The sequence below is a fragment of the Zootoca vivipara genome, chromosome 12 (assembly GCF_963506605.1).
Source record: "Zootoca vivipara chromosome 12, rZooViv1.1, whole genome shotgun sequence".
NCBI classification, from domain to species: Eukaryota; Metazoa; Chordata; class Lepidosauria; order Squamata; family Lacertidae; genus Zootoca; species Zootoca vivipara.
Window position 1 is genome coordinate 36,203,477 of NC_083287.1, and position 26,961 is coordinate 36,230,437.

A 26,961-nucleotide genomic window follows, 5' to 3' on the forward strand; every position below is an offset into this window, starting at 1 on the left:
TACCCAGGAGGAACACATGACCTAGGAAATTCAGCTTCAAGGCTTCGTGCCAGAGGACAAATTCATGTAAAAGTGTTGTGTGTCCATATTCCAACTTTATGTATTTTACTGGTGAAAAAGTCAATTAAGATAAAGTTTTGTGAAAGTCTAGTCTACAACTATTGTACCTCTTGAAGAAAAGGTGACTAATGGAGTAACATATGAGAAAAGTGAAGGTTATATGACAAAAAGCAAATTGTATGGAGATAAATCCATGCAATAAGCAATACAGAAGGATTGTGCTGGGCTGGGTGGCGGACAGCTGTCTTGAAGGGTGCTGTAGGTTGAATTTGGTGGTTAGGACAGACCAGGTGGAAGGCTTGAGAAGTGCCGCAGAACAGAGGATAACCTTTGGATACAGGTACACAGTAAAAGGAAGACCTTGTTGTGGTCTGTTTCAGATTAAGCAGTTGCAACTGACCCTACAAATGTATTGCTAATGTGAATGCCCTATTCGGAAGTGAGCAGTGCTATTTTTCTAGAAAAAGAGGTGCCAGAACTCACCATGAACACCTCCCTCCCTTGCTTGCTTGCTTGCTTGCTTGCTTGCTTGCTTGCTTGCTTGCTTATAATGGCAATGGCACCTACCTGAGAGGTGCTGGAACTGAGTTCAGGCAAGTTCTGACTGAAAAAAAGCCCTGGAAGAGAGATAAACATACAGCAGGGGTGGGAAACTTGTGACCCTTCAGCTATTGCTGGACTGCAACTACTGTCAGCCCCAGCCAGCATGGCCAATGGTCGGGAATCATGGGTGTTGTAGTCCAGCTGCATCTGGGGGTCCACAGGTTCTTTACCCCTGACCTATAGGCTTATATGACGCTAAAGTATGTTTTTGAAAGGATCAGGGCTATAGTGGTCGGCAAAGAGGTTGGACTGTTGTTTTATGTTGAACTTCCATTTCATACAGGTTTGACACTTGCAGTGCTAAATATTCTTCATTACAACTGGTAAGAGTGTAGCTTCCAAAAAAGCTTCACGTTAGCTTCTCTCTTTTTTTGAAATGCTAAGTCTTCAGTCAGTCATCTGGAAAAGTCGTTTGCAGGACTGGAACTCTTCCTAGATGTAACTCAACAACAGCCAACCCAGTGGCTTGGCAAAAGGACGTTTCTTTGTCTCAATGAAAAGTTGATATAGGGGTAACCCTGTTGCTTCTAGTTAGCACAGTGATCAAACTTTTTGTTCAGAAATTCCTAACTGGTTAGAATATCAAGGCTTTGCATATTAATGATGTCTAAACTCCAGAGATTTCATTTTGGAGCAAAGGACTAGAAAATAGCTAGCAGTCAGCAGCTGTTTACCTCTTTCATTGGCGGCTGTCCTCATTTGACCTAATGAGGGTAAAGTACTTTAATGTCTTTCAGCTGATTGGTGTGTAGGAGGAAAATATTTGTGTCCATCCTGCTTTCATTTTATTTCAAGCTTGAATTAAATACAATGGGGTGGATCAAGGCTAAGTTAGTTAGAATCATAGAATCATAGAGTTGGAAGAGACCACAAGGGCCATCCAGTCCAACCCCCTGCAAGCAGGAAACACCATCAAAGCATTCTTGACATATGGCTGTCAAGCCTCTGCTTAAAGACCTCCAAAGAAGGAGACTCCACCACACTCCTTGGGAGCAAATTCCACTGCCGAACAGCTCTTACTGTCAGGAAGTTCTTCCTAATGTTTAGGTGGAATCTTCTTTCTTGAAGTTTGAATCTATTGCTCCGTGTCCGCTTCTCTGGAGCAGCAGAAAACAATCTTTCTCCCTCCTCCATATGACATCCTTTCATATATTTGAACATGGCTATCATATCACCCCTTAACCTTCTCTTCTCCAGGCTACTTGTGCTTCTTTCGTATTAAAATCAATGAGATTTAAGCTAAATCGTGACTTAAGTTTTATCAATTATTTCAATGGGAATTAAGTGCCACCAACTTTGTCCAGATCATGCAAAATTGCCTTACACTCGCTCAATCCATCTAACTCAGTACTGTACTGTCAACACTGACTGACAGCAGCTCTCCAGGGTTTCAGGAAATGGTCTTTCCCAGCCCTACATGGTGACACTGGGGAGCCAACCTGACACCTTTTGCATGCAAGGCATGATGCCAGGTAACTGAGCCAAAGGCCTTCCCCTAAACTAAAGATGCCAAAACAAAGATATTTTATCCAACTTAGCTGCATCAGTCATTGAAGCCAATGGCTATGAATCTAATGAACCATCTCTCTAAATGCACATTGTTCTTCTGCTGGATAAATCACTCTGATCTGGAGAAGTTAAGCAGAAACAGGAGCAGGGCATTGATTTAAATGGAGAAATTGCAACTTGCCTCTACCTTTTACAGTTTTTAAACACAATTGGATTAAGTTTGCAGGTAGGCTCATAGCTGCCAAGTTATCCCTTTTTTACAGGGATTTTCCCTTATGCTGAATAGGCTTCCTCGCGAGAAAAGGAAAAACTTGGCAGCTATGGGTAGGCTAGCCTCTTCTGAGAGAATGAAGCCTGCCAAATTTCAGACAAATAAGTCCATCAGATTTTGTGCTGGACACCCCAGGCTTTACTCTGTTGGCAGATAGACCTGTCAATTACAATGCTGGCTTGCTTTCTGACACCATTCGTTCAATCTTCGTGTCTTCTTTAGCAGGATTAGGCTCCAGAGTTTCTTGGAAATCATTGTAAAGTTAATTATATCATATGTAAGAAAAAATACGCACCCAAAGCTTCAATTCCCATGTGTTGTGGTTTCATCTGTATTCACTTATTTTGACTCCCACTTAGTTTTAAACAGATTGCAGTGCACCCCTGATTTATTCTTTTTATCCAAATTGAATTTGAAGCTATGAAGAGCATAGCAGGTTGTAAATGAGTAACAATATCTTACTTCCAGGCAGAAAGGAGAAAACACTTATTATCCTCTTCTCTGAATAATCACTTTTATCTATTTATAATTTCTTCAAAATCATTTATTTTCAGCTAGAAATCTGCTTCACCACCTAGCTAAAAGAGCTTTAATCCATAGTCCCTTAGTCTTTTCCCCCAAAGGACATGCCTTGACACATATTATATGTTTATGACTATGTGTGTGACAGAATGCAAAGAAACGGCATAGAATGTTCTTTTGCTATTCAGAAGCAAACAACAAAATCATTTGTCATCTGGGATGGACTTGGGAGTGGCAATAATGAGCAATACGGAGACCCCCAGTAGAAAATGATGTAGAAGGGCAGAAAGTGCCTGAAGTGAAGTGAAGTGTAGAAGAAGGTGGACCTGGCTATGTATTAAGAGCCTAATCAAGCAAGAAATATAAAGGTACAGGATTTCTGAGCCAATCAACAAAAGCGCCACTTGACTCTGACTGCAGTCTATCTTGACCCATGTTTCATCAGCTGAGTGGAGTAAATGGAATAAATAAGATTCCTTTTCCCCCAGCTCAAATTGTGTGCAGCGGAACTTTGCAATGATAAAAAAGAATGTTATTTATGGAACCTTTTGTGCATCTTTTAAAGTTTGTATCTGAGGGATCAGTTTATTTCATAGTTTGGTTGGCATCTCCCCCCCCCCGACACACTTCAAAGAGTTTTTCTTCCTTATTAGGTGATATCTCAAGTGAAGGTAAGATGGAGGAGGGGCTGGTTTCTCCATATCTCATATGACAGCAAGCTTCCTCCTACTTTGTTTGTCCTCCTACGTGAGCAACCTAGTCCAGAGAGCCATGTGCAGCAAGATGTAGCATCCTGATTCACACCAGTGGAGGGGCTGAATCCTTGTGCACAAAGGAATTATAAACTAGGTTAGGAACTCAGGAATCTGCCTTATGCTGAGTCAGGACATTATGGACCATACAGTTCCATAATGTCCACACTGACTGGCAGTGGCTCTCCAGGGTTTGAGACAGGGGTCCCTCCCAGCCCTAACTAGAGATCTGAAGACAGCAGCTGAATTATGCTACTCTATTGATGACTGTTGTTTCAATGGGAAACAGTCCTGGCTTAAGTGATTGCCCAATCAGACACAGCCCCTCCAACACCAGTCATATGGGATTGTCATTTGGAACAGTGGCTTCCACAGAGCTGTGGCTTAAGTTACATTGAGGACTTGGGTCAAAAGAAATAGTGGATATATTGTAAAAGAAAGATAAAAGAAAATAACAGCAATTAGAGGGCACCCAAATGCTTATTGCTATTCTAGGATTTCTTTAAGCCTCGATTAATTTTTTTGTGATCTGTATTGCCTGTCTCCAACTTTGGTTGGTAAGGATGAGATATCAGCTGTGAAATGCATGTTACATAATCATTATTTGTAACTCTAATATATTAATAGTTTAGAGGGGGGGGAACCAACCCAGTTCTTCATGTGTTCTACATTGGCAATCCAATATGATTTAAGTTTTCCTCTCAACCGTATTTTTGGTTGCTGTTTTTAAAAACTGACTGAACTCTTTCACTAAACATTTGTTTTCTCTAGAAATCTAGGCCACCGGCATTTTCTCCCCAAACTTCAAATTGATCCCTGCTTTTTCTCTCTAACCTTGCTAAGTTGGAACTATTTTCTGTTTTCCTTTCATAGACAAAGTACGATAATATGAATGAGTATAATATTCTGGCCTATTTTCTGATTACTTTGGAGAAGTTGCAGGCCGTGGGTTGGCTTTCTCCTTCTTGCTGTAAAGTGGCAACACAGCTTCATAATTGTGAGACCTCGTGAAGGCTAGATTGCTGATTACTTTAACCATGTGCTATTATTTCCAATAAGGGTAATGTCTGTGTTATGTCAGACAACAAGTAAACATTATAAGAATGAGATTAGCTCAAATTACTCCTCGGGACTTTTTTAGAAGAGCCTTCTTGTTTTTTTCTTTAAAAAATAGCAAGTAAAATTGCTGACAGAAATCTTCAGTGGGGAGGAATGGGTCTAGTCCAGGCATCCCCAAACTGCGGCCCTCCAGATGTTTTGGCCTACAACTCCCATGATCCCTAGCTAACAGGACCAGTGGTCAGGGATGACGGGAATTGTAGTCCGAAACATCTGGAGGGCCAAAGTTTGGGGATGCCTGGTCTAGGATGTAATGGTTGAGAAGGGTATGTGTCTCTAGTCAGCTTCAGTAGATTGGAAGCAAACTTGGATGGATTGATAGACAGATACATATATACAGTGCTTTTTTCTGGGGGGATGCAGGGGTACACATACCCTGTGCCCTATTTCAATATGAGTAGGAAAATGAGAGTACCCCTAAACATTTTTTTAGAAAAAAAGCACTGCATACATACATACATACCCCAAATGTACTAATACAGATGGTGATCATTTTGTGCATGTCATTTCAGCTATGGAAGGGGGAGGAATGGGGGTGGAGCAGGGGCAGAACGGGCTTATGCCTGACCACTGAAGCATGCAATGACCCAGAACGCAGCCCCTGCACAAACAGGGAGTTGCCTGTAGTATGTGAAACCTCTGCACCATGATAGTCTAGGAACACAATCCTATATAGTTGACTGGGAGGAAGGTTACTCTGTGTTCCATGGAATTTACTCCCCAGTACATGTGCACTGGGTTGCAGCCTAAGACTTGGCTGTCCAGGTAAAATCAATGCACTTAATGGCAAAGGCAGCTGAAATGGCTTTGCAAATGAAAGGCTCCTTAAGGTCAGTGGGACAGTGTTGGGGTATGTGGTTTTAGAGTCCTAGCCATGTAATTAACTGAAGTGACTTTGACTCAACCGCTGTTTGTCCGAACCACAATGTTAAAGCAAGCAAGCCATTTCTGCACACAATTGATGGTTTCTAGTAACACATGGATTATTACTTTTCCGACTAGGGAGCTTGTTACTGCCTTTGCTAACATAGCTGATTTCTTTTTTTAAAAAAGAAGAAGAAGAAGTGTGGATTGGGGTGAAGGGTGTTCTAAATTACACTCGTTTCAGTATTAAGAAGCTGCTTTGTTTGAAAGATTCTGATAATGAGCAGCTGGCCCTGAAGACCAGGCCATAAAAGACATCAGCAATCTGCCATCTCTTTACAATTCTTTAAAAACCAGCAGCACCAGGGAAGGGTGTTGGTGAATTTCATCAGGACCATGGAGCTAAAAGACAGGTGGCTATTCCTTTCCCCATTCATCACTTTTTCTAATGTAGATATTGTGGAGGGGGAAATACATTTGATCCACATGTGGGTAATTAACAAAAGAATCGTCTTGATGCCTAGATTCAAAACATGGGTATTTGCACACTTTCAAGCAGGAGAGAGCTCCAAGCAAAGTTGAAAACACTCTCAAGAATTAAGCAGCAATATAGCGTGGGATATTGGGTATTAAACCCCTTTGCAATTCCTGTTTAGTCTGCTTTGAAGCTCTTGCTCACCTTCTCTCTACCCCTCTTGCAATGAGTAGACCACACACTCTTAAGTCAGATCTATAATGCATTTATTAGGGAAGGATTACTGTGCTGGAAAACAGAGCAAAGACTTTGCTGTAACAGCAAAAATGTAAGAGAATATATTTATTAAGGAATTAATTTTGGTCATTGCTACTAATCTGTGAGAAACATTTTAAAATGATATATAATTCTGCCAAAACAACACAAAATGCATATTAGCCTAAGTAGTTTTTGTTGGAGACATATAAGGGTAAATGCAGGTCTCCATAATATTGGCCGGGGGGGGGGGCAGGCAGAGAGAGACATGAAAAAAACAAAAGGCTGAGGGGAAATGTCCCACATTATTTGGGGTATTTCTGGAATAGCTATACCCTTTTTATCCATTGATTTTCTTCTGTAGTTATGTAAAAGAATATACTGTGATCTTTTAGGAATTAATCATTACTCTGGCAGCTGTAGCAGAAATAGAGCATTCTTGTATATGGGAAACTTTAGAGGGTCCAATACCAGGCTCTGGTGTGTTTTTTTGCAGAAGATTTGCAGTTAAAAACGATACCTTGGATTTGATTCAGATGAACAACTTGAAAGACCTTTGTGGGCAGCTGAGATATTTTTCTGTTCCATTGGAATGTTTATTTGGGAATTACAGGTTTCGGATTAAATAGTTTTGCTCAGATGATGATGATGATGATGATATTCAAATTGTGACCCTTTTGCTCACAAATTGCATCAAATGGCATTTACAATGCAATGAAAATCTTCTTTGCCCCTCAAGGGGAGGATCTAAGATTGGAAAGTCCATTTAATTTAGCACTTTGATGGAAAAGAAGCCATTTTCATTGTATTTCCCATGGCATAATTCTAATTACTAGGGTATCATTTTATCAGAATTTATTTTGGTCCTTGTTTCCCCTTTGTCTCCTGTCATCTTCGTAACCTAAGGACATGCAATAGCCTTTGACATTGTGTCTTTTTATAGGAAACAGGAAGAGATTCTCAAAACTGCGTTTGACAACCCACTTTATGAGGCACGGAGTGTAAAGGTAGGTGGAAACAGCCTTTCCTACACATGTGGAAATGGGTAGACTAAACCTACAATTGTTTTCCTAGTATATTGCCCATCAAATGAAATGAGAGGATCCCTCGGTGAAGGTATTTAAATGGAGAATACAAGCGTTTCAAAACTATGACATTTCTTACTGGCAGTTGTGAACAGATTCCTGTTGCAACATTATTCTCAGCACGCTGGCAAACTCTACTCTGAAGGCAATTCAGTGCTAGGAATATCTCCGCTGCCACGGTTATTATTTTTGCCGAAGGCTGGTAAATCCAGGAGATGCCAGCATGAGTTTCTGTTCATATTCTCTCTGAAGCTGGGGGTAGCGGTGGTATAGTACATGCTTTGCAGGTTCAGTCTTTGGCATTTTCAGTTAAACAAAGCAGATGGTGAGTAAAGTCCTCTGAGTGAGATCTTGGGGAACTACTGTCAAGCAGAGCAGACAATACTGGGCCAAATCATCTCACCTGGTATGGCATTTGGATGCATTGATTTGCAAAATATGGCAATTGTATAACTGTAGCGCTTGATGGGTTGCATCCATAAAAGACTAGTTTTTCCTTCACTCCACCTGTGATACTCGTGCAACTCCTCTGAAATTCCAGAAACATGAAATGCTGTGTGCAGCCTTCTTTTTAATCCTGTCACCGAGGTGTCAAAATATGTACAGCAGCAAAATTGTACTGAGAGCAAACCAAACGTAGCAGAAAATTTACTCTTTGGCTTGAGCTTCCTGAATCGCATTTGCTAGTGGCAAAGAGCTTGTTGCCGTTACAAAAACCCTACAAATGGAATTAGGAACCTGTTTGGTGCATATCACCTTCGTGCTTCCTAAAAATAGAGGCAAACACCAAATAACACTGTGGGCCAGAAACTTTGCTCTACGTTAAATCTCTATGATGATCCTCTGACTGCATTTTCAATTACTTTGCAACCACTTGTGATAATTATTAACTCTATTTAATAAAAACTAATGAAATGGACTTTATCTAGAACAATTGGAATCAAGAAGCAAATTAAGCAAATTAAGTTTATTGCATCTTCTCTGTCATGCTCTGATCAGCAACAAAACTTCCTTTATCTTTTCATGAATATGTGATAAGATTTTGCTCATCTCTTAAGTAAAATTAGCCATGATATGTCACTTACTTTCAGTAAAAGCCTCCTCACATCTGATTTTAGATTAGATTGATTCAGTTGCAATTTTGTCATTCACTTGTCTGTGTCTGTGTTAGAAATACACTCATTGCAGTCCTTCCAATTTCATCTCTACACTCTTATGTTGTTCAAACAGATCCAGGCAGGATACATTTAGTGGCAGGTTGAAAAATAGAAGCATGATGATGTCAGAATCAGAAGCCATCTTTTCAGTGCAAATTAAGATAGCCTAATGTGTTCTGATTGAATTCCTTTTGTTTCCCTTAAATATTTGAAAGTTACTCGGGCCAATCTAGAGGAAGTTTCATTAAAATTAGTGTGATTTAAGAACTGAATAGGGAGTTCAATTCTGTGCAGATTTTTTTGGAAAATAAGTTTCACTGTGCAAAGTGGAGCTTCTAAGTGAACATCCATAGGTTGGGCTGCCTGGACCATTTATTTCATTAGTATTTAAGTATGCTTAGCTTCTTCAAAGCTATGCCCTTGATTAATGGGACTCATTAATTGAGAGTCCCATGGACTGCAAGAAGATCAAATCTATCCATTCTTAAGGAAATCAGGCCTGAGTGCTCCCTGGAAGGACAGATAGTGAAGCTGAGGCTCCAATACTTTGGCCACCTCATGAGAAGAGAAGACTCCCTGTAAAAGACCCTGATGTTGGGAAATATTGAGGGCACAAGGAGAAGGGGGCGACAGAGGGCGAGATGGTTGGACAGTGTTCTCGAAGCTATGAACATGAGTTTGACCAAACTGCGGGAGGCAGTGCAAGACAGGAGTGCCTGGCGTGCTCTGGTCCATGGGGTCACGAAGAGTCGGACACGACTAAACGACTAAACAACAACAAATGGGACTCAAAGAGCATCTCTCCCTTTCCCTCTCTTTCTCTGCATGTGTTGTGCATGTATTGTAAGGAACCTGATCACTGAATTAAAAATGTAACTGCATTTCCAATGAGCAATTGACAAATCAAACATTGTGACTCTAAGGATTTTTGACATGATAACTGCCTGTAATGGTTGTCCAATAGCAGAGCTTAGCCAACCCAGCAGCATGTTTTGTGACACAGCATTGCCATAGCTGTCGAAATGCCCCATTATAAGTATCCTGTTCTAAGAACATAAGAGGACCCCTGCATATCAAAAACACCTATATAGTCCAGGATCCTGTTTCCCACAGTGGCCAATCAAGTACCTAAGGGAAACCCCCAACCAGTACATGAGGACAATGCCCATCTCCTCCTGTTGCTCCTCCAGCAACTGATATTCAGGCATCCTGCCTTTAATCCTGGAGGTAGCCTATAGCCATCATGACTAGGAACCATTTAAATTTGCCTAATCTCCTTTTAAAGCCACTTAAGTTGGTGGCCAACACCCTATTCTGTGGACTCTCCTTCCCTGGAGGTTTTTAAGCAGAGGTTGGGTGGCCATCTGTCAGATTCCTGCATTGCAGGGGGTTGAACTAGAGGGCCTTTGGGATCCATTCCAGCTCTACGGTTCTATGAATCTACAGGTTCCATAGTTTAACTGTGTGCTGTGTGAAGTACAATTTTTATGTCTTGAATCTTCTAAAAGTCAGCTTCATTGTATGACCCCAACTCCCAGTATTGTGAGAGAAAGAGACAAGCTCTTCACACCAGACGTAATTGTATAAGACTCTATCATGTTTCCTCTTACCCTCTACATCTAAAAAAAAATTTAAAAAAATTACTTGTATTTGAGTAGCTGCGACCCTTCCATCATTTTAGTTATCCATCTTGCCAGCTCTGTAGCAGCATCCTTTTCAAGGTGTGGTGGCCTGAACAGTATTGCAAGTGTGGTCACACCATAGATTTTCATAAAGGCATCACGATATTCCTATTTTTATTTTCTGTCCCTTTCTTAATGACCCCTAGCATGGAATTCACCTTGCTTCCACAGCTGTTGGACACTAGCTTAGAGCCCATCAGCATATTTGTGGAGTCAAGGTTATTTGACCCAATGTCCCTTACGTTACACTTACCTACACTGAACCACAGTTGGAACTCTTTGCAGTCCCTTTTTGGTTACAGGTAGGTAGCCGTGTTGGTCTGGATCGAAGTAAAATAAAAGAATTCCTTCAGTAGCACCTTAAAGACCAACTAAGTTTTTATTTTGGTATGAGCTTTCGTGTGCATGCACACAGTGGTATCTGAAGAAGTGTGCATGCACACGAAAGCTCATACCAAAATAAAAACTTAGTTGGTCTTTAAGGTGCTACTGAAGGAATTTTTTTATTTTACTTCAGTCCCTTTTTGTTTGTTGTCATCAGCAAACATGACCACCACTAATTTCAGGCCACTTATGGACAAATTAAGAATTCCTGGTGCCAGTGAAGATCCTTGGGGAACTTCACTTCTTACCTGCTACTGCAGCTTGTCTTAGGATTGGGACACTAAAATCTCCCTTTCATTTTCTGTCCTAATGAGCAGAAGACCAATTATGTCAATGTATTGCCATTCTCTCTTCTGGTTTTAGCAATATGTGCATTCAGAAAGTTTACCAAACCCCCGCAGCAGTCCAAGAGGCTTTGCTAGCACTCCCCTAAAAATAGCACTAGGTTTCCTAGGCAGCTTATGATATGAGCATTTTATTTTTTTTAAGCTGCAAGCTTTAGGACTGATAGAGTTGGCAATATTACTGTTGTTTTGTTCACTGTTGAAGAAGGTTGGCCCGAAGCTAATGCTTGTCTCTTTTGTAGTCTACAGAGTATGCCGCCTCGCTGGGAGTTCAGATCAGTGTTTCTCCATGGCAGGCACAGCAGGAGGTAGGTGTGAATAGTGTTCTTTTTAAAAATGCTTTCTGAAAGAATTATGTGCCCTGGAATGAATTGTTAAAATGGTTCCAATGGTAGATGAGGAGTTCATCCTTCTGGAACTTTGCTCAGGGCTGCATATCAAAGCAAAGCCTTGTGTACATTGGCTAATTGTTACAAGAACACTAATACAGTAGTTTGGTTTCATGGGCTACTTTGCTCATATGTAAGGATGGAGCAGGAATCCATTTTAAATGGATTTAGATATGGGTTTTAGAGGTTCTGACCCGGTCAAACTTTCTTCACATTGGTGCGCTTCTTGCATTGAGTACCTGCATATGTCTAAGCTGCTCATGCAAAAGTAAAAGTATATTAATGTATAGCAGTGTTACGAAGGGTGTGTGACACCCCCAATCCCTTCCAAGCGGTTTCTTTTACACATATTTACACCTAAGGTGTTCAATATAGGGGGTGCAGAACATTACATGGTACCTCGGTTTACAAACACAATTGGTTCCGGAAGTCTGTACTTAACCTGAAGTGTACTTAACCTGAAGCGAACTTTCCCATTGAAAGTAATGGAAAGTGGATTAATCCATTCCAGACGGGTCCGCGGAGTACTTAAACTGAAAATACTCCAACCGAGGCGTACTTAAACTGAGGTATGATGGTATATCCCAAGAGTATCTCTTCTTGCCCCTCTTGTAGCTTCACTTAGCTTGGAACCAAAGCAGCAGTCAGTCATGCCTCCCAGTCTCTCAGTACTGCCTCCTCCAGCCAGCACTGCCTGCTTTTTCCTTCTTGCGCCCAGGACATCTGTAGATTTCAAAAAGGATATTTTTTGGTGACATCACACACACATACACACGTCACCCTGGCAACCTGCCAATCCTCCTGCCTCTGTCTACTCCTCAGAGCCAGGTGTGGGGAAGGACAGTTCTCTTGCATTCCCAGTGGCCCCCTATGGCTCAACCCTTGGGTCACCATTGTTCATTCATGGCTCCGCACTTAGGTAGCCTGGCCAGGCTGATTTGCAATGCACATCTCTGCATCATGAGTACCTGGGTATGGACTTTACATTTGCCTCATTCTCCAGTCTTCAATAGCAGAGTTGAAACCACCGCATTTTGCAACAACCGGTTGAAAGTGACAGTTGTACATAGTTCCCACTGAAACTCACTGAAACATGCAGCAATCTTAGCCTGGATCTGACCTTGTGTCTTTTTAAAAGGATGATATGATGTGGTGTGTGTGTTTTTTATCAAATATAGCCAGCATTTGGTAAAATCACAAATAAATTCCAGAATCTTCCAAAAATCGAGTGATGGCTGCATTCTTCTTTTTCCATAATCCTCGAGTTTCCCCACATGGAGCCTGGCAACCCAAGCCCAGAAGCTTCACCACAGGATGCTCAGTTCAGCTATGCAATCCTCCATTACTCCTTTCAAAGCTGTACAGCAGGCAACCTTACCCTTATCAGCAAGGCAGTTGCTTTAGAAACTGTCTGCAATGACTAAAAACACAAAAGTGCATTGCCCGGAGGCTGACATTCATCTTCTTGTACAATAAGTAAATATGCACAGTGTGGCTTTTCTTCCGCATCCATGTAAAGAAGCAAATAAAATAAAATAAAATCTATCAATAATCTTAATAAAGATTTGGAAAATCGGCCACATCAACTATAAGGTAGACAGGTGCAAAATAGGAGAGGGCTCCTATGCCTTTCATTTCAGTTCCACAAGCTACACCTGCTGGAAAAAGATCCCTCTTCTACATACTGTACCTATTTTGGATGGGGGAGACTTGTCCTCTTTTGCATTTAGGAACATGGGAAGCTCAGTATTGTCAACACTGTCTAGCAGTGCTTTTCAGAATCTCAGACACTTCTTTCCCAAGCCTACCTGAAATGTGATCCTGGGACCTTCTGCTTGGTTGCCCTAATTAGCAAGAATGTCAAGTTTTGTAACTATATAAAAACTGAAATGCAACAATATCACAAGCAGTCTGCACTGCCAAGTTTACAACCCAGCTCTACATTCAGTTCACTCTTGTACATGCTTCTCATTGCCTGTGCATAGTAGCCTTGGTGTTAAAATGCACTGGATAATCATTCGCATGTGTACTTCCTACATGCAAATTGGTGGCTTACACAACGGGGTAATGGAAAAGATATAGAGGCTGTGGGTAGCAGGGGAAAGATTCTTGAGGCAGTTCCTGATGGCGGTTTCCCTAATGACCAAGAGCCACAAGAATAGCCTCCTTGAAATGGTAGCACTGCCATTTACTGGGAGGTGGAGGTGTCAGTGAGGCTGGGGCTGCACAGATACACCAGCAGAGCCAATATAGTAGTCACATCAGGAGTGCCAACGTGGCCCCGGGGCTGTGGGTGCCATGCAGCGTGTACGGCCCTAGCACTGAAATTTGTGGGTACCCAGCTCCTTCATGGGGAATTTTGTGGGTACTCGGGGCCCCAGGGAGTTGGCATCTATGAGTCCCATCAACTTCCCTGCAGAGCCCTGACCTCCCATCCCTCCTGGTGGTGGTGGTAATAGCAACAACAACAACAACAACAACAACAACAACAACAATAAATAAATAAATAAATAATATGTTATGTATACCCTGCCCATCTGGCTGGGTTTTCCCAGCCACCATGGGCAGATTCCAACAAAATATTAAAATACAATAGTCCGTAAAACATTAAAAAGCTTCCCTAAACAGGGCTGCCTTCAGATGTCTTCTAAAAGTCTGGTAGTTTCTTTTTTTCTTTGACATCTGGTGGGAGGGCGTTCCACAGGGCGGGTGCCACTACCGAGAAGGCTCTCTACCTACTTCCCTGTAACTTGGCTTCTCGCAGTGAGGGAACCACCAGAAGGCCCTCAGTGCTGGACCTCAGTGTCCAGGCAGAACGATGGGGGTGGAGATGCTCCTTCTGGTATACTGGACTAAGGCCGTTTGTGGCTTTAAAGGTCAGCACCAACACTTCCCCTCCATGCTGGTAGTGTTGGATTATTTGGACTCCCATCAGTCAGTCCTGGGATTGTCAAAGTCTTCATAGACAATGTGGATAAACATCTCCATTCATAAGAAACCTAAATTCACATTAAGCTGAGCTGCCAACCTTTAAACTGCTTTAAATATGCTCATGTTCACACAGTCATGTTAAAAACCCTGGCCCAGTCTATTTGTATAGACTTCCCTTCTCCTACAGAATAACTTGGTCAAGGGACTAGCAGCCCTCTGAGATAAAGGCTGTAAAGATCAAGTATAATCAAGTATAATCTAAAACCTAGCAAATTATGAAATATGTGGTGTGTAGCAGTCAAAGTTTTGAAATTTCTGGACCCCAGAGGCACTTGGATTCAACTCACCAGGCAGACACAATGCTCTGCTTGTGCTAACTACCATTTATTAGCATGAACTCTCACATAGTAGCACTGTGAAAGTGCAATGGACACTTGTGAACAAAGCATTTGTTTGCACTAGCTGAAAATCCAAGATGCATTGCAAAAGTAATGAAGAGTCCTATAGTGTCTAAAACATCAATAAATGTACCATCACATGGGCTTTCAAAGGTAATATCCTTCTATCGCACACATATTCATTTGGCAGTAATTAGGTAGGGGGGAGAAATTCAATTTTGTATGTGTTCAAAGGTGTATTTGTCTAATTTGCACTTTGTGAAACTCTGTGAACAAAGCCATCTCTGAATTTTGCAGTGCGGTTCTCCAGGTACAAGTAATGTGTACAAAAATGGATACAGTAAGACATAAAAGACATATATTAGTGACACTAACATACAAAAATGCAGTATTTATTAAGCAAAATTGGAAAGAGTGCATTAGGCAGAATTGCATACTAAATGTTTATATTGGGAGAAATTCACACTAAAATGCTGATAATCTTTTCAGGAGACCTTTTTTAAAAAAAATTACAAGCTGATGTGCAAATGTGGAGAAATGAGAAACTGAAATCAACATATTTGCCCATTCTTGGCAGTAACTTATTTGAACTTCTGAAATTAGTTTTCATTTTATTTAGAAATCTCATTTGCTGTGGTTATACTTTATTGCAATTTGACACTTTGTTTTGAAATAACTTCTTATTCCTCCCTTCTTCCAGCTGTTTCGCAGTAATGACACCATGGCTCCTTCCTTTGCCAACCCTCTATATGGCACAACTACAGGAAAAGAGCAGACGCTGTGAGATGTCTCTGAAAGTGGGTATAAAACAAGACAGAAACTTTATGCAGATTCATTTGCTGTGATGTTTTTCTGTTTCTAAAATCAAATTGAATGATGGCATAGCATTAGTCACTTGAATGAAAATGGAATGCTTTTTCATATTAGAATAATTATCTTCTCCAAATAACACTTCATTCAAAATAGCATCCGCCCACATGGGAAAGCAAAGCTGTACGTGATATTTATGTTGGCAAGGAGCACTCTTGGTAACTTTAGCTTTCAACTGACTACATGGCTGAACAGTTCAAATTCCAGTTGATTAATAAATAAAAGTTTCACTTAATCAAAAGCAGGATTTGGGCTTTTCTTGGCATGCCTTTTCTCACTCTGCTTTTATTGAAAAACAGTGACTCAAACTTGTTCATAATGTTAAATTCTAGAACTTGAAAGGTTGCATTTGTCTCAGCCTTCAGTGAAATCCAAGAGATTATAATTGACTCATTCTTAGATTGAGGTACTTTTCCTCTGTGTAAGCCGTAAATGTGACGGGTTTACCTGAAAGAAAACTCACATATTTTGTTTCACTTTGTCAGACCCATGGCCCATTATCAAATCAAACACATTCACAACCTCCGTGCAATCTCATCCGTTGTTTTGGTTGTTGCAATGCAAGGGATAATGGTGAAGCTGGAAGCTCTGCAGAGCATATGATCAGTGTGATTTGATTGCTTATGAAGATGGTGGGCAATCAACTTTCCCAAGATCTACAGGGTGGTTGTGAGAATAAAAGGGGGAAGGAGAACATTGCATACACCACCTTGAGTTTTTTTTTGGGGGGGGGGTTCTAAATGAATAAATAAGTAAGATTTGCTTGGAATTCTAGACATATTTAAATCAGGGGTAGATAACATGTGGCCCTCTAGATGTTTAAGTCAGACTCCAGTGCCCATCAGACCCAACAAGCATTTCCAATGGACAGGAATTTTGGGAGTTCTTACTTCAACAACATCTGAAAGACAACAGGTTAGCCATCCCTGGTTTAAACCACCCTCAGTTATTTGACAGCTGTCTTTACTTTGGGGGCATATTCCCCACAATGTGAGCAAAGGTTGAATTGTGGTCATCATCATCACGATCATCATCGCCATTGCATTACTCAACCCAATTAAGCAATGTTACTGCTGGATGCTCTGCACCACACAAACACACAACTTAAAAAATAGATTCCTATATATAACTATTCAACTGAATACAGTGGTACCTCGGGTTACAGATGCTTCAGGTTACAGACGCTTCAGGTTACAGACTCCACTAACCCAGAAATAGTACCTCGGGTTAAGAACTTTGCTTCAGGATGAGAACAGAAATCACACAGCGGCGGCGTGGCGGCAGCAGGAGCTAAAGTGGTACCTCAGGTTAAGAACAGTTTCAGGTTAAGAACAGACCTCCGGAATGAATTAAGTTCTTAACCCGAGGTACCACTGTACAGAAATTGAATGGATTTTTTTTTTGAAAGCACTATTTTTATAGCTGTTTCCTGTCACAGGAAATGAGATCTGTCATTCTTCTGGACTAGCCCTGCAGCAAGGTGGGACTTTTACCTGAAATCATCTTCAGTTTTTGCATTTAGATAGCATCTTTTTAAGAAAGAAAGAAATATAATAGGTGCTTTACTGCTTTCATCTCTCCCATCCTGCAATTATTGTTCAATACACTTATTGCACAAAGAACAAAATATCCATTTATATTTCCAGAATGACAACTGCCTCATCCTTGACAGTCCAATGGAAGCAATCTCCTTAGAAACGGACCACTATTATTTAAGAAAGTCAGTCTCTCCTCTGCCTTCAAACCAAGAAGGGTGCCAGCAACCTCCTCTGTTCCAGTGTGAACATTTTCTTCTCAGAGGCATTGCCAGCATCATCCTGTGTGACCAGCTTCCAACAAGCAGAGTGCCCATCCAAATGGATTTTCATCCAAAATCTTACCTTGATGTCCATTGCTCATGTACATGAAACCTCAATTAGGTAAAGCACCATTGCAGCATTTCTAGAAGGCCAAGGAGACACTGGTTATTGAGGAGACTGTTCATTTGAAATTAGCCGCCACAATGGCTGTGATCCAGAGAGCTCTTTCTGTGAGTGAAGGGCAGTTTAGCTTACGCAAGAGGAGGCCTCTGATTTCCACCACCCACCTTGTATCTGCAGCGGCAGCCCCCTTGTTGCATCCTATGCCATCATGAAAGGTCTCCTGATCTAGAGAAGATACAGTGGGGTAAACCAGGAAGGTAGAAATACTTCATTGTCCGAGCAGCACTGTACTTGCAATTGTCTGGATCCTGCCCTGTGTATCCTTTGGAGGCATATGCCAAAGAATTGGGGGGGGGGACAAAAAAACGCAATGCTGCTACAAGATTTGTTGTTACCAGCTTGTGTATCAAAACCATGAACTGCATACCAATTTCCCCTTCCCAGCAGAAGTTAAAGCAAGAATTGAGACACTGAGGGCTCTAGATCTATTGACGTTAGCGCATAATAAATTTGAAAAATATGCTTTACCTGAGAATGCTGGGTGACATTAATCATAGGAATGATGCCTCTACTGGAAGGAACAACAGAGTCCACTGAAGCCTTTTGCCTCTTCTGCAGGGAAGGAGCCATCCCTTGCTTCAGTCCGATCCTACCCGCAGTTCTGTCTCATTCTCTCTTGAGTACTTGCCTTATCTTGGTCTTGTGGCTTTCCCACTGTGTAATTGGTGTTTGGGGCTATGTGTTTTTACTGTGCTTCCTCCTCTCCCTCTTTTGATGCTACTACTGTTTTGGTTGTATTGGTTGTAATGTAACCTCAGTGCATTACTTCTTCATCTGCCCTGTGGACATTTGTGTGTATGTTTCAGTTCTTTTTTATTACCTTCTCCAATCGCTGCTGTTTTCTCACCAAAGTGAACTTGCCTCCAAACCTGAGTCTTGGCTTCCAGGATTCCAACGGATTGGAACCAGATAATGAATGTGAAATATTTTGAAAGTGATGAAGATGATGAACAGCCAACACTGGTGTTGCTACCCTCAGTGTATTTTGCAAGCTGTGTGGTCCATTCTGATGATGAACTATCTGTTTCTGCTGTCTCAAGTCTTCTGTGCAAGGAAGAAATGATTAGGCAGCCTAAGTTAGCAAATGGACATGTATAACAGTTTAGGAAAATTAGGAGATATAGTTTCTACAACCATTTTCACTTTTCTCCCTTGTCCCGATGCATTATAAAGCCATTTAGGTGGCCACTTAGGCCCTGATCCAATTTCTGTTGTAATTAATGAAAAGATGTCAAGCAAATTGAGCAAGTCTCTCACCAGACTCAAGGCCTTCCGGCCTTCTGAAAAAGCAACGTTTTTCTCTTTGGGCTGCCAGATAAAAACAGTTATAACAGAGGAGAAAGGGGGTGGGAAATGCAAACCCACAAAAAAAAATCTACATATATCAGGCACACGTTTCCTCATCTTTCAGAAAGAACAAAAGGCTGCAGCTCACTTGCATATGAAACAGACATGAGCTTGATATTTGCCCCTTGCCTGACATTTTTGTTTTGAACTTGTCAAATGACAGCATAATTCAATTTCAGCTCCAGCTATCTGATCTGCTAATGGCCAAGGTGTATGCTAACATGAAAACAATTTCTGTACATGAATCAGGTAAGCTATCTGGCTGTTAACTCACACACAGATGACTGGATCCACACATTCTGAGAGGGACAAGGAAAATTCAGTGCAATGAGGAAAATGTCTCCTTCAGGGTGCCCAGAAAGAAAATATAGCGGAGCCTGGTTCCTGGAAGGGAGAGGAAAAGCCACGTCTCTTGGTTGCTCAGACTAATGAAGAAGCTTGATCCATTAGTCTTTATAGGGCTATGCATATGGTTGGTTATAACCCTCAAAAAGCAAAGTCCATCTTGAGGTGGTAGATCTACCCTCTGGTTGTAGATCCCATTCCCACATAGGGTAAATTTTGTATTCTTCAGTGTCCATAAAAAAGAAACTATGTTGGTCTGTGTGAAGAAAATGTGTTGCAGCCCTGGTGGCTGTATTTAAACTACAATTCTTTTAAATACATTTATTGCTAATTTATGAAAAGCAGTCCATAAACACACTTTTTAGAGAGAGAGAGAGAGAGAGAGAGAGAGAGAGAGAGAGAGAGAGAGAGAGAGAGAGAGAGAGAGAGAGAGAAATGTCTCGTAAGTTACAAAGTCCTTAAGAGATGTGGCATATAAAAATATTTCATACAAGTTAAATCTTTCTAGAGGCAGTTGAACTAATGAAGTCAGATTTTGAGAAAAGAAGAACAGTATAATCTCATTTGGGACCTGCTGTCTTCCTCCTAACCTTTTCTTTGGAATATGGTGTAAGTTTCTAAATGCTTTGGGACTGAATATTTTAACGGTGAGCAAATGGTATTCTTAAAAAAAGAAGAAGCAGATGACAACTGTTTACATTTTACTGAAATATAAACCATATTTGAATCCATTTATGAGAAGAACCTTGCTGCAGTAGAAACAATTTATTTGTCAGGGTGGTGATATCAGTTGCTCCCCAGATCCAAGCTTTGTGTCTGAACAGTTTGGACCTAAATATATATTAACCCTGCATTCAGCAATGCTTGAGTCAGTTTAAACTAGGCTCCAGTTGTCCAGAGGCTGTCCTGAGCCAGCCTGGTCTACTCAGCCTACCATGTCCAAAGTTCAAAGTCTGGGGGTCAATCCATGCAAGCCAAGGCTAAAGTTCAAAGGTCAGGAAACACAGTCCAGGGTCAATCCAATGGCCGAGTCTGAAGCCTAGCAGTCAGGATACAGTCCAGAGTAGGGTTTCCATGTGTCCTTCCCGCCCCCGCCCCCCAGGTCACGTCCTCTTTTTCAGGGGTAAAAATTGAGACAAATTGCATTCATTTTCTTTGAATGGCTGTCATAGTGTCCCCTTTGTTTGCTCTGCAAAATATGACAAACCTTGTCCAGAGTCAAACCCGAAGCACAGTCCCATAGAGGTCCAGGAGCACCCAAGTCAATGTCCACCCACATGGGCAGCTGAACAGACACAGCACCTCAGCCCTGCTTCCTGCTTGTACTTTGCATGCTGATTCCAGCATCTGGGATGGACAAGGCACGTGACCCTCACTTGTTTCAAGCCGACTCCAGCTGAGGAATCACACACCTCCTCCCAGAGCTAGTGAGCCTCACCTGGCCAACTAAGGAGCTGGGCTGTGGGCCATTGCCTGCCTCAGCCTGCCTCACCCATCCTGGTGTTCCCCACACCTCAGAGCCTGCTGTGTTTGTTGGAACAGGGCCCCCTCTGACTCTGCGGATGGGTCCTGTTGCTCTGCTTCCTGTTCACTGACCCCCATCCCCTCACCATCCTCTGTCACCCTGTGAGTACTTCCTTCTCCATCCCCTACTTGCCCCGGTGTGTCCCAGTCTCAGCTACAGCCCTCACCGGGATCTACTTTCTCCTCTTCCTCCTCCCCGTCATCCTGCCAGTTCATGACAGAGGCCCATGGACCTCCTGTTATTGTAACGTTCATTAACATGGTTTTCCTCTTCTCTGCAGCCTTTAGTATCTGTTGTGATTTCTTCTGCTTATTGAAGTTTCCTTTCTTTTCGGTTTGGTTACTCTTTTCCTTTATCTGCAGCTTTGCATTAGCTCCCTCTTTCTTATTGGATTGAACATAAAACTTCTTTGATTCATTTTTAAATGCCTTTGTGGTTTTGGTCCTGGTTATCTCTCTTCGTATCCACTGGTTTCACCAATCTCACTCATGTTCCTGCTCCATTTGCCTAAGATGTATATGTTTACCATTGATTCTACTGGCTTCTACTCTTGCTTTATTTAATGAACAATGAGAAGTGCATATTATTGATTGATTGATTGATTGATTGATTGCTTTTCCTTTGCACAGTCAGGCACCCCTAAAACCCCAGTTAGCCCCCGAGCAGAATAACAACACCAGACAACATTCTATGGGATTAAAATTGGCCACAACTTTATTAAGATTCAGATGTAGGGAGACCTTGGCACAGACATTGGGCGTTTATCCTCCCAGCCCCCCACCTGGGGCTCTGGGTAATTTCCGGGTTATCCAGCATATATGGGGGTTGGGCTAGCTCTGGAGAACATATGTTCAAGCAGATAGCCCGCCCCCCTTTTTGCTGCCACTGGAGGGGGAGGGCAATGCCTCCCCTGGGCGAATGGTCAATGCCTCCCCCCTAGACCCCTTTAACGGGAATCCTGGTATCGCCGCTGCAATGGGGTGGGGGGGCACCTCCCCCCCATTTTTGTAAAAGTCTAAAGGATTCCGCCCAAGGCCTGCAACTGCCAAAGTTGTGACGAATTGCTACGGGAAAGGAGAAACCTGCCAATGCAGGGAAATTCCTTTCCGGCCCTTCAACAGTGGCCTTGTCATAGCAGCGCCTGCGTGCGTGTTCACCTGTGGAAGAAAAGAGGTTAACCTGCAATGTAAGCATTCGTTTTTTGGGAGTGGAGGGTGGGAAAGCTCTGGAGCTGTCGACTGCTTCCCAGGTATGTCTCTCCTTCTGCTGTGAGCACTGGATAGTTACCTCCTCCTACCTGGCCAATCCCACCCTGGCAACACCTCCCCCAGCTGGATTGGACGGCTGGCTGTGTGGGCGGTATCCAGCCCGGGAAGGTGGTGCCAGCCTCCGAACTGCTGGAGGCTGCCTGAGGCTCCCAGGGTGCTACGCGCGACCGCGCAAAATGCGCACCCCTTTATATGGGGAACGGTCATTATGGTGTTTCTTGTTATTCCTAATTAATAGTTGGCATATCTCCACTCTTCCTTCCTCTCCTTTAATTCATGCTCTTCCAATTTTGGTATGGCAACAGGTTTGGGAGGAATAATTGTGAAGAATACTTCCCCTTCACTGTGTCCACTGGGCTTGCCTGAAGGACATATGTTGACTAGGACTTGGCAATACAGATCAGCTTTTCAACATTGTGATGTATCATCAGCTAAACATCATGCTATAGTGATACATCACAATGTTGAAAAGGAAGGAGCATCGGCCCCGGCCCTGCAAGGCACCGGGATGAACCTGCAGCAGCTCCCTCCACCATCAGTCCCTGGTGCACAGAGAAGCAAGGAGCGTCATCCCCACCCCACCCCCCCACAAGGTGCCAGGGTGGAACTGCCACCAGTGCCCAGCGCAGGGAGAAAGGAGGCAGCCTGAGATGGAAGGTAAGGCACCAGCAGACAAGCCCCACCTACAATATACCACCAGGTGAAGGCGCCATTGCACCCTGGCCCTCACATCAGACAATGGATTGATACATCACCCAGGCCTAATGTCCGAAAGGGACTACTCTTTGGCCCTTTTATCGGCTCATGTGGGACCGACATGGATAGCTGGCCCTGATGAATACTTGAGGTTCCCAACCCCTATGGTTGTAATTCATGGGCAGTCATTTAATTTTACCCTGATTCTAATTTTTAAGCTGTATTTAATTGTTTGATTGTGTTTTAATGTATTTGATATTTGATGTTAGCTGCCTTGAGCTCGGTCTTGGCCGGGGAGGGCAGGGTATAAATAAAAAAATTACTTATATACTTACTATGGAAACAGCATGAATACGCCCATGTGCACATGCCCCAATATTCACCTTGCATTTATGTTAGAGGGAATGTCAGTTGAGCAGTTAGTTTGCAAAACAACCTGCTATTGTGCCTCATGGAGAATGTGCACATAACTCAGCCATGAAGAGGGAATTGTGCACATTGCCTGGTCAATATGCATCATCTCCAGCAGGTTTTGGAAAATGTCCATATATCAACTACATTTTGTACATCCTCCTGCCATTGTGTATAATCCCCAGAAAGCTTTGAGGACTCAGCATATTTCAACCAAATGTTGTACCTTCTCTGGTCAATATGCATAATCTTCAACAGGCCTCAGGGACAATGCAGATCTCAACTGCATTTTGTACATTCTGTGGGCAAAATGCACATTCTCTGGGCAGTGTTCTATTATGAAAATCTATAACAAACAGGTTTTTTCCAGATGTTGTTGGCACCACATACTGTTGGTCTCCCTGCTTTCTGCCCTACCAATGGGTACCAGTCACCACTGGGACCCTCTCATCGCACAACCTATTATTTTAAGGAAAAAGAGTAGCTGGATTGTGTGATCCTCAGTTTGGACTAAAGTTCAGTTCATCTGCATATGATGAAGGAGGGTTGGAAGCCCAAAACTTCCTCTTGCATCTTTCACATGTGCAACCTGCTTTTTTACGTATTTGGTCAGGACTTTCATGGATGAGGAAGGGAAAACAACCTGAGATGACTAGGGATGGTGCAGAAGTAACTGAAAGAGGCTGTAACCATCCCTCTGGTGGTAATATATACCGTCACTGAATGTAATGGAGGCTCATCTCTGCAGAGAAAGGAGCCCAGAGGGTTTTGTGCCTGTTTTTCAGATAATGAAGTTCAGATAATGGAGTCTCTCTACTGCACATCTTCTAGTCCTTGGCTGAATTTAGTTTCTATTATACTTCCCATTCCTTCGGAGCACAAATGGCAAAGAACCTGCAATTCACACATACAGTATTTATTACTTTGTATGCACGGCCCCTTATGTAGAACATGTGTTTTTATCCCTCTCTATAATCTATGGTTATAGAAAGTTGATAGAGAGGCAGTTTAAAAAGAGAGAGCACCCTGCAGATTGAGGTGCAGCCGGTATCATTAGAAACACTTTATTGGTACAATGTGCCACTCTTTGATGGGAAAGCAGTGGTGCTTAGGGAAAAAAAATAAGAGAAATAGATAGACCATGTAGTCAAACAGAATGTATAATTATACATTCAATGACCAGCTTTATGGTGCACATCGACAGCACCTATTTATATTTGATTATGAGAGAAGAGAGGCTGAAATGTCCTAAACTAATGAGAGGCTGAAAATCTTCCCCTTCCTTGTCTATATGGCATGAACAGCCAATGGAAGCTCATCCAACTGGCCCCCAACTGTCTCCCTTCTTACTAATCCCAGAGGGTGGCCGTCGCTGTCAGCTGCCTCCTCCTCATTCTCAGTGTTTCCATTATAGAATTCAGCAGGGAAGAAGAGGGCAAAAAACTTGACGGAGTTGGCTCTGCCTGGCCTTGGCTCTGGCTCCACCTACTGTTGGTTTCTCTGCCTTCAGCCCCACAATTCCAAATGAGTATCGGCTGCAACCACAACCAGCCCATATTATGCTCCTGTTTTAATGGCTGTAGCTCAGGCAAAAATTTGCACCAAAGCAAGCCTGGACAGATAAGCTAAATAGCACAAGTGGCAGTGATGTTGCCAGGGGAGGATTTTGATACAGGATTCCAGGGTCCCTCTGGGGCAGCAGAACAAGGTGGTGGCCCCCATATGGAGCAGAGCTGGCTTACCAATTTTGAAGTAATACTTGCTACCATCTAAAGGGCAGGGCCCCATAAACCTGTACAAGGTGTAAAATTAGCCAACTGCACCACTAGTTGCTGATCAGGTCTTTAGCAAAGAGGTAGACTAGAAATCAGGCCAAGCAGGGAAGCCTGCTTTCAAACATCAATGGCTCCAAGTTGAACCTGGGTAGTTTTCAACATTACCCAGAATGGTTGCCTTAAGGAAATTAGCATTTGTAAGCAATGTGTGCTTGCTTCTGTCTTCTACCTCCCCCTGCTTATGCATAGTGGAAACAAAAACATCTTAGCATTTTAAAACTTAAAGATGCTCACTCTATCAGGTTTTCTATATTTCTAATCTGGACCTGTCTGTTTCATGAGATAAAAGCTCTCTTTTCCTTGACAAAGCTAAATTTGATTTTCAACATGCCATTTTCAAAATTCCAGTTTGAGGTCATATACCCCACAATATTTCTTCAACAAAGTTTTATTATGACTCTTTGAAAATAGCTTTGTTTAATACACTTCTTAAAAGCTCCTGTTCCATGCTGGTTGCAGTCCAGACTGGGAAGAATCCCCTGCAACATTCTGTTGCAGTTCCTCATGCAATTTACTGTAGCTAAACATATGGCCCAATTCAGAGCCCAAACAAGGAACAAAAATCCACTGTCTTAGCAGGAGACTGTAGCTGACAGGTTTTTGCACTTAAAATAATTAGTTCTTTCTTGCTCCGAACTGGATAAATATGATAACTGAGAAGCAGAATTTCATGTCCTCCAAGAAAAAATAATGATAAAGCAGCTTTATCCAAGGCACACAAAACTTCAGAAGAGATTTTGCTGGGAAACATTTTAGGAGTCTTATTTAGCTATCAAGTTGGTAAAACCCATTAACAATTCACTTTAATGACTAGAAGATTGCAACTGTTTTTGAAGTATGTTTGACATAGTTATATACTGTGGACTGTGAAAATAAGCCTTGCGCTCTTCAAAGTTCCATTCTTCACAAGCAAAAAAAGGTGGCTAAGGCAAAACAGAAGAAAAAGGAAACAGTCTATAAACAGGGTACAATTTCTCCTACATAATCAGGTTTTTCTTATTCTTTTGATTGCACAAGTATCTTTCAGATATATCATTTTAATTTCATCATTACGTGTAAAAAGAAACAACCCAGGAATGGATAAAATTAGCCATTAATAATTCCTTCCATTTTGTGCTATGCTGTAGAGTAAATGCATTTACAATTTTAGATATTCTCCCTCTAAGACCAAGAGATAACAAGGATTTATTGAGCCTGAAACATTATGTGTATCTTTTGAAATGTTTTATCCTAGTTTTCTTATTGCCTGAATAATAGCTAGAGCTGAAAGATGAATTAAAGATGGAAGACCTCACTCTGGAGAATGTTAGAATTGGAGTTAGATTTGGGCACTCCCTGTTTTTAACATGGTAATATTTACTTTAAATGCCTCAGGCCAGCCTTCCTTAACACGGTCCCCACTCCTGATGCTCTTCAACTCCTATCACTCCTGGCCACCATGGCTCAATTGCCAGGGATAATGGGGTTTTTAGTCCAAAACATCTGGAGGGCATGCAGTTTTCACATAGACACACATGCGGGTGTGTCATACTAAGTCTGACCATTAGAACAGACTGTATAAGGCAGGCATGGCCAAACTTGGCCTTCCAGATGTTTTGGGACTACAATTCCCATCATCCCTGACCACTGGCCCTGTTAGCTAGGGATGATGGGAATTGTAGTCCCAAAACAGCTGGAGGGCCAAATTTGGCCATGCCCGGTCTAAGGGATCAGTCCTGAGCTGAGATCCACTTGGCCCAGCAACTCAGCATCCAGCATACTTTATGCCCGCAATTTAAGCCGGCATGATTTACACCAACTTCCTGTGCTGGGGATGGCCCAGTAACTCAGCATTTCCTCCACTGACTGGCAGCAACTCTCTAGGGCAGGCATCCCCAAACTG

The 26,961-nt window shown here is 42.2% G+C and overlaps 1 protein-coding gene across 6 annotated transcripts in view; it reads left to right on the top strand.

Moving 5' to 3' along the window:
* MALRD1 (MAM and LDL receptor class A domain containing 1) overlaps positions 1-26,669 on the top strand; it is a 258,550-nt gene extending 231,881 nt beyond the window's left edge. For 3 of the 6 annotated variants that reach the window (XM_060280799.1, XM_060280801.1, XM_060280802.1), the window contains 3 exons: positions 7,374-7,437; positions 11,325-11,390; positions 15,501-17,287. In XM_060280799.1, coding sequence (XP_060136782.1) covers positions 7,374-7,437; positions 11,325-11,390; positions 15,501-15,584 — 214 coding nt within the window. In that variant the 3' untranslated portion in view covers positions 15,585-17,287. Of the gene's footprint in view, positions 1-7,373; positions 7,438-11,324; positions 11,391-15,500; positions 17,290-17,316 lie in introns of those variants that run through there. The other 3 variants (XM_060280800.1, XM_060280803.1, XM_060280806.1) reach the window with 3 other exon arrangements.
* The last annotated feature ends 292 nt before the right edge of the window (positions 26,670-26,961 follow it).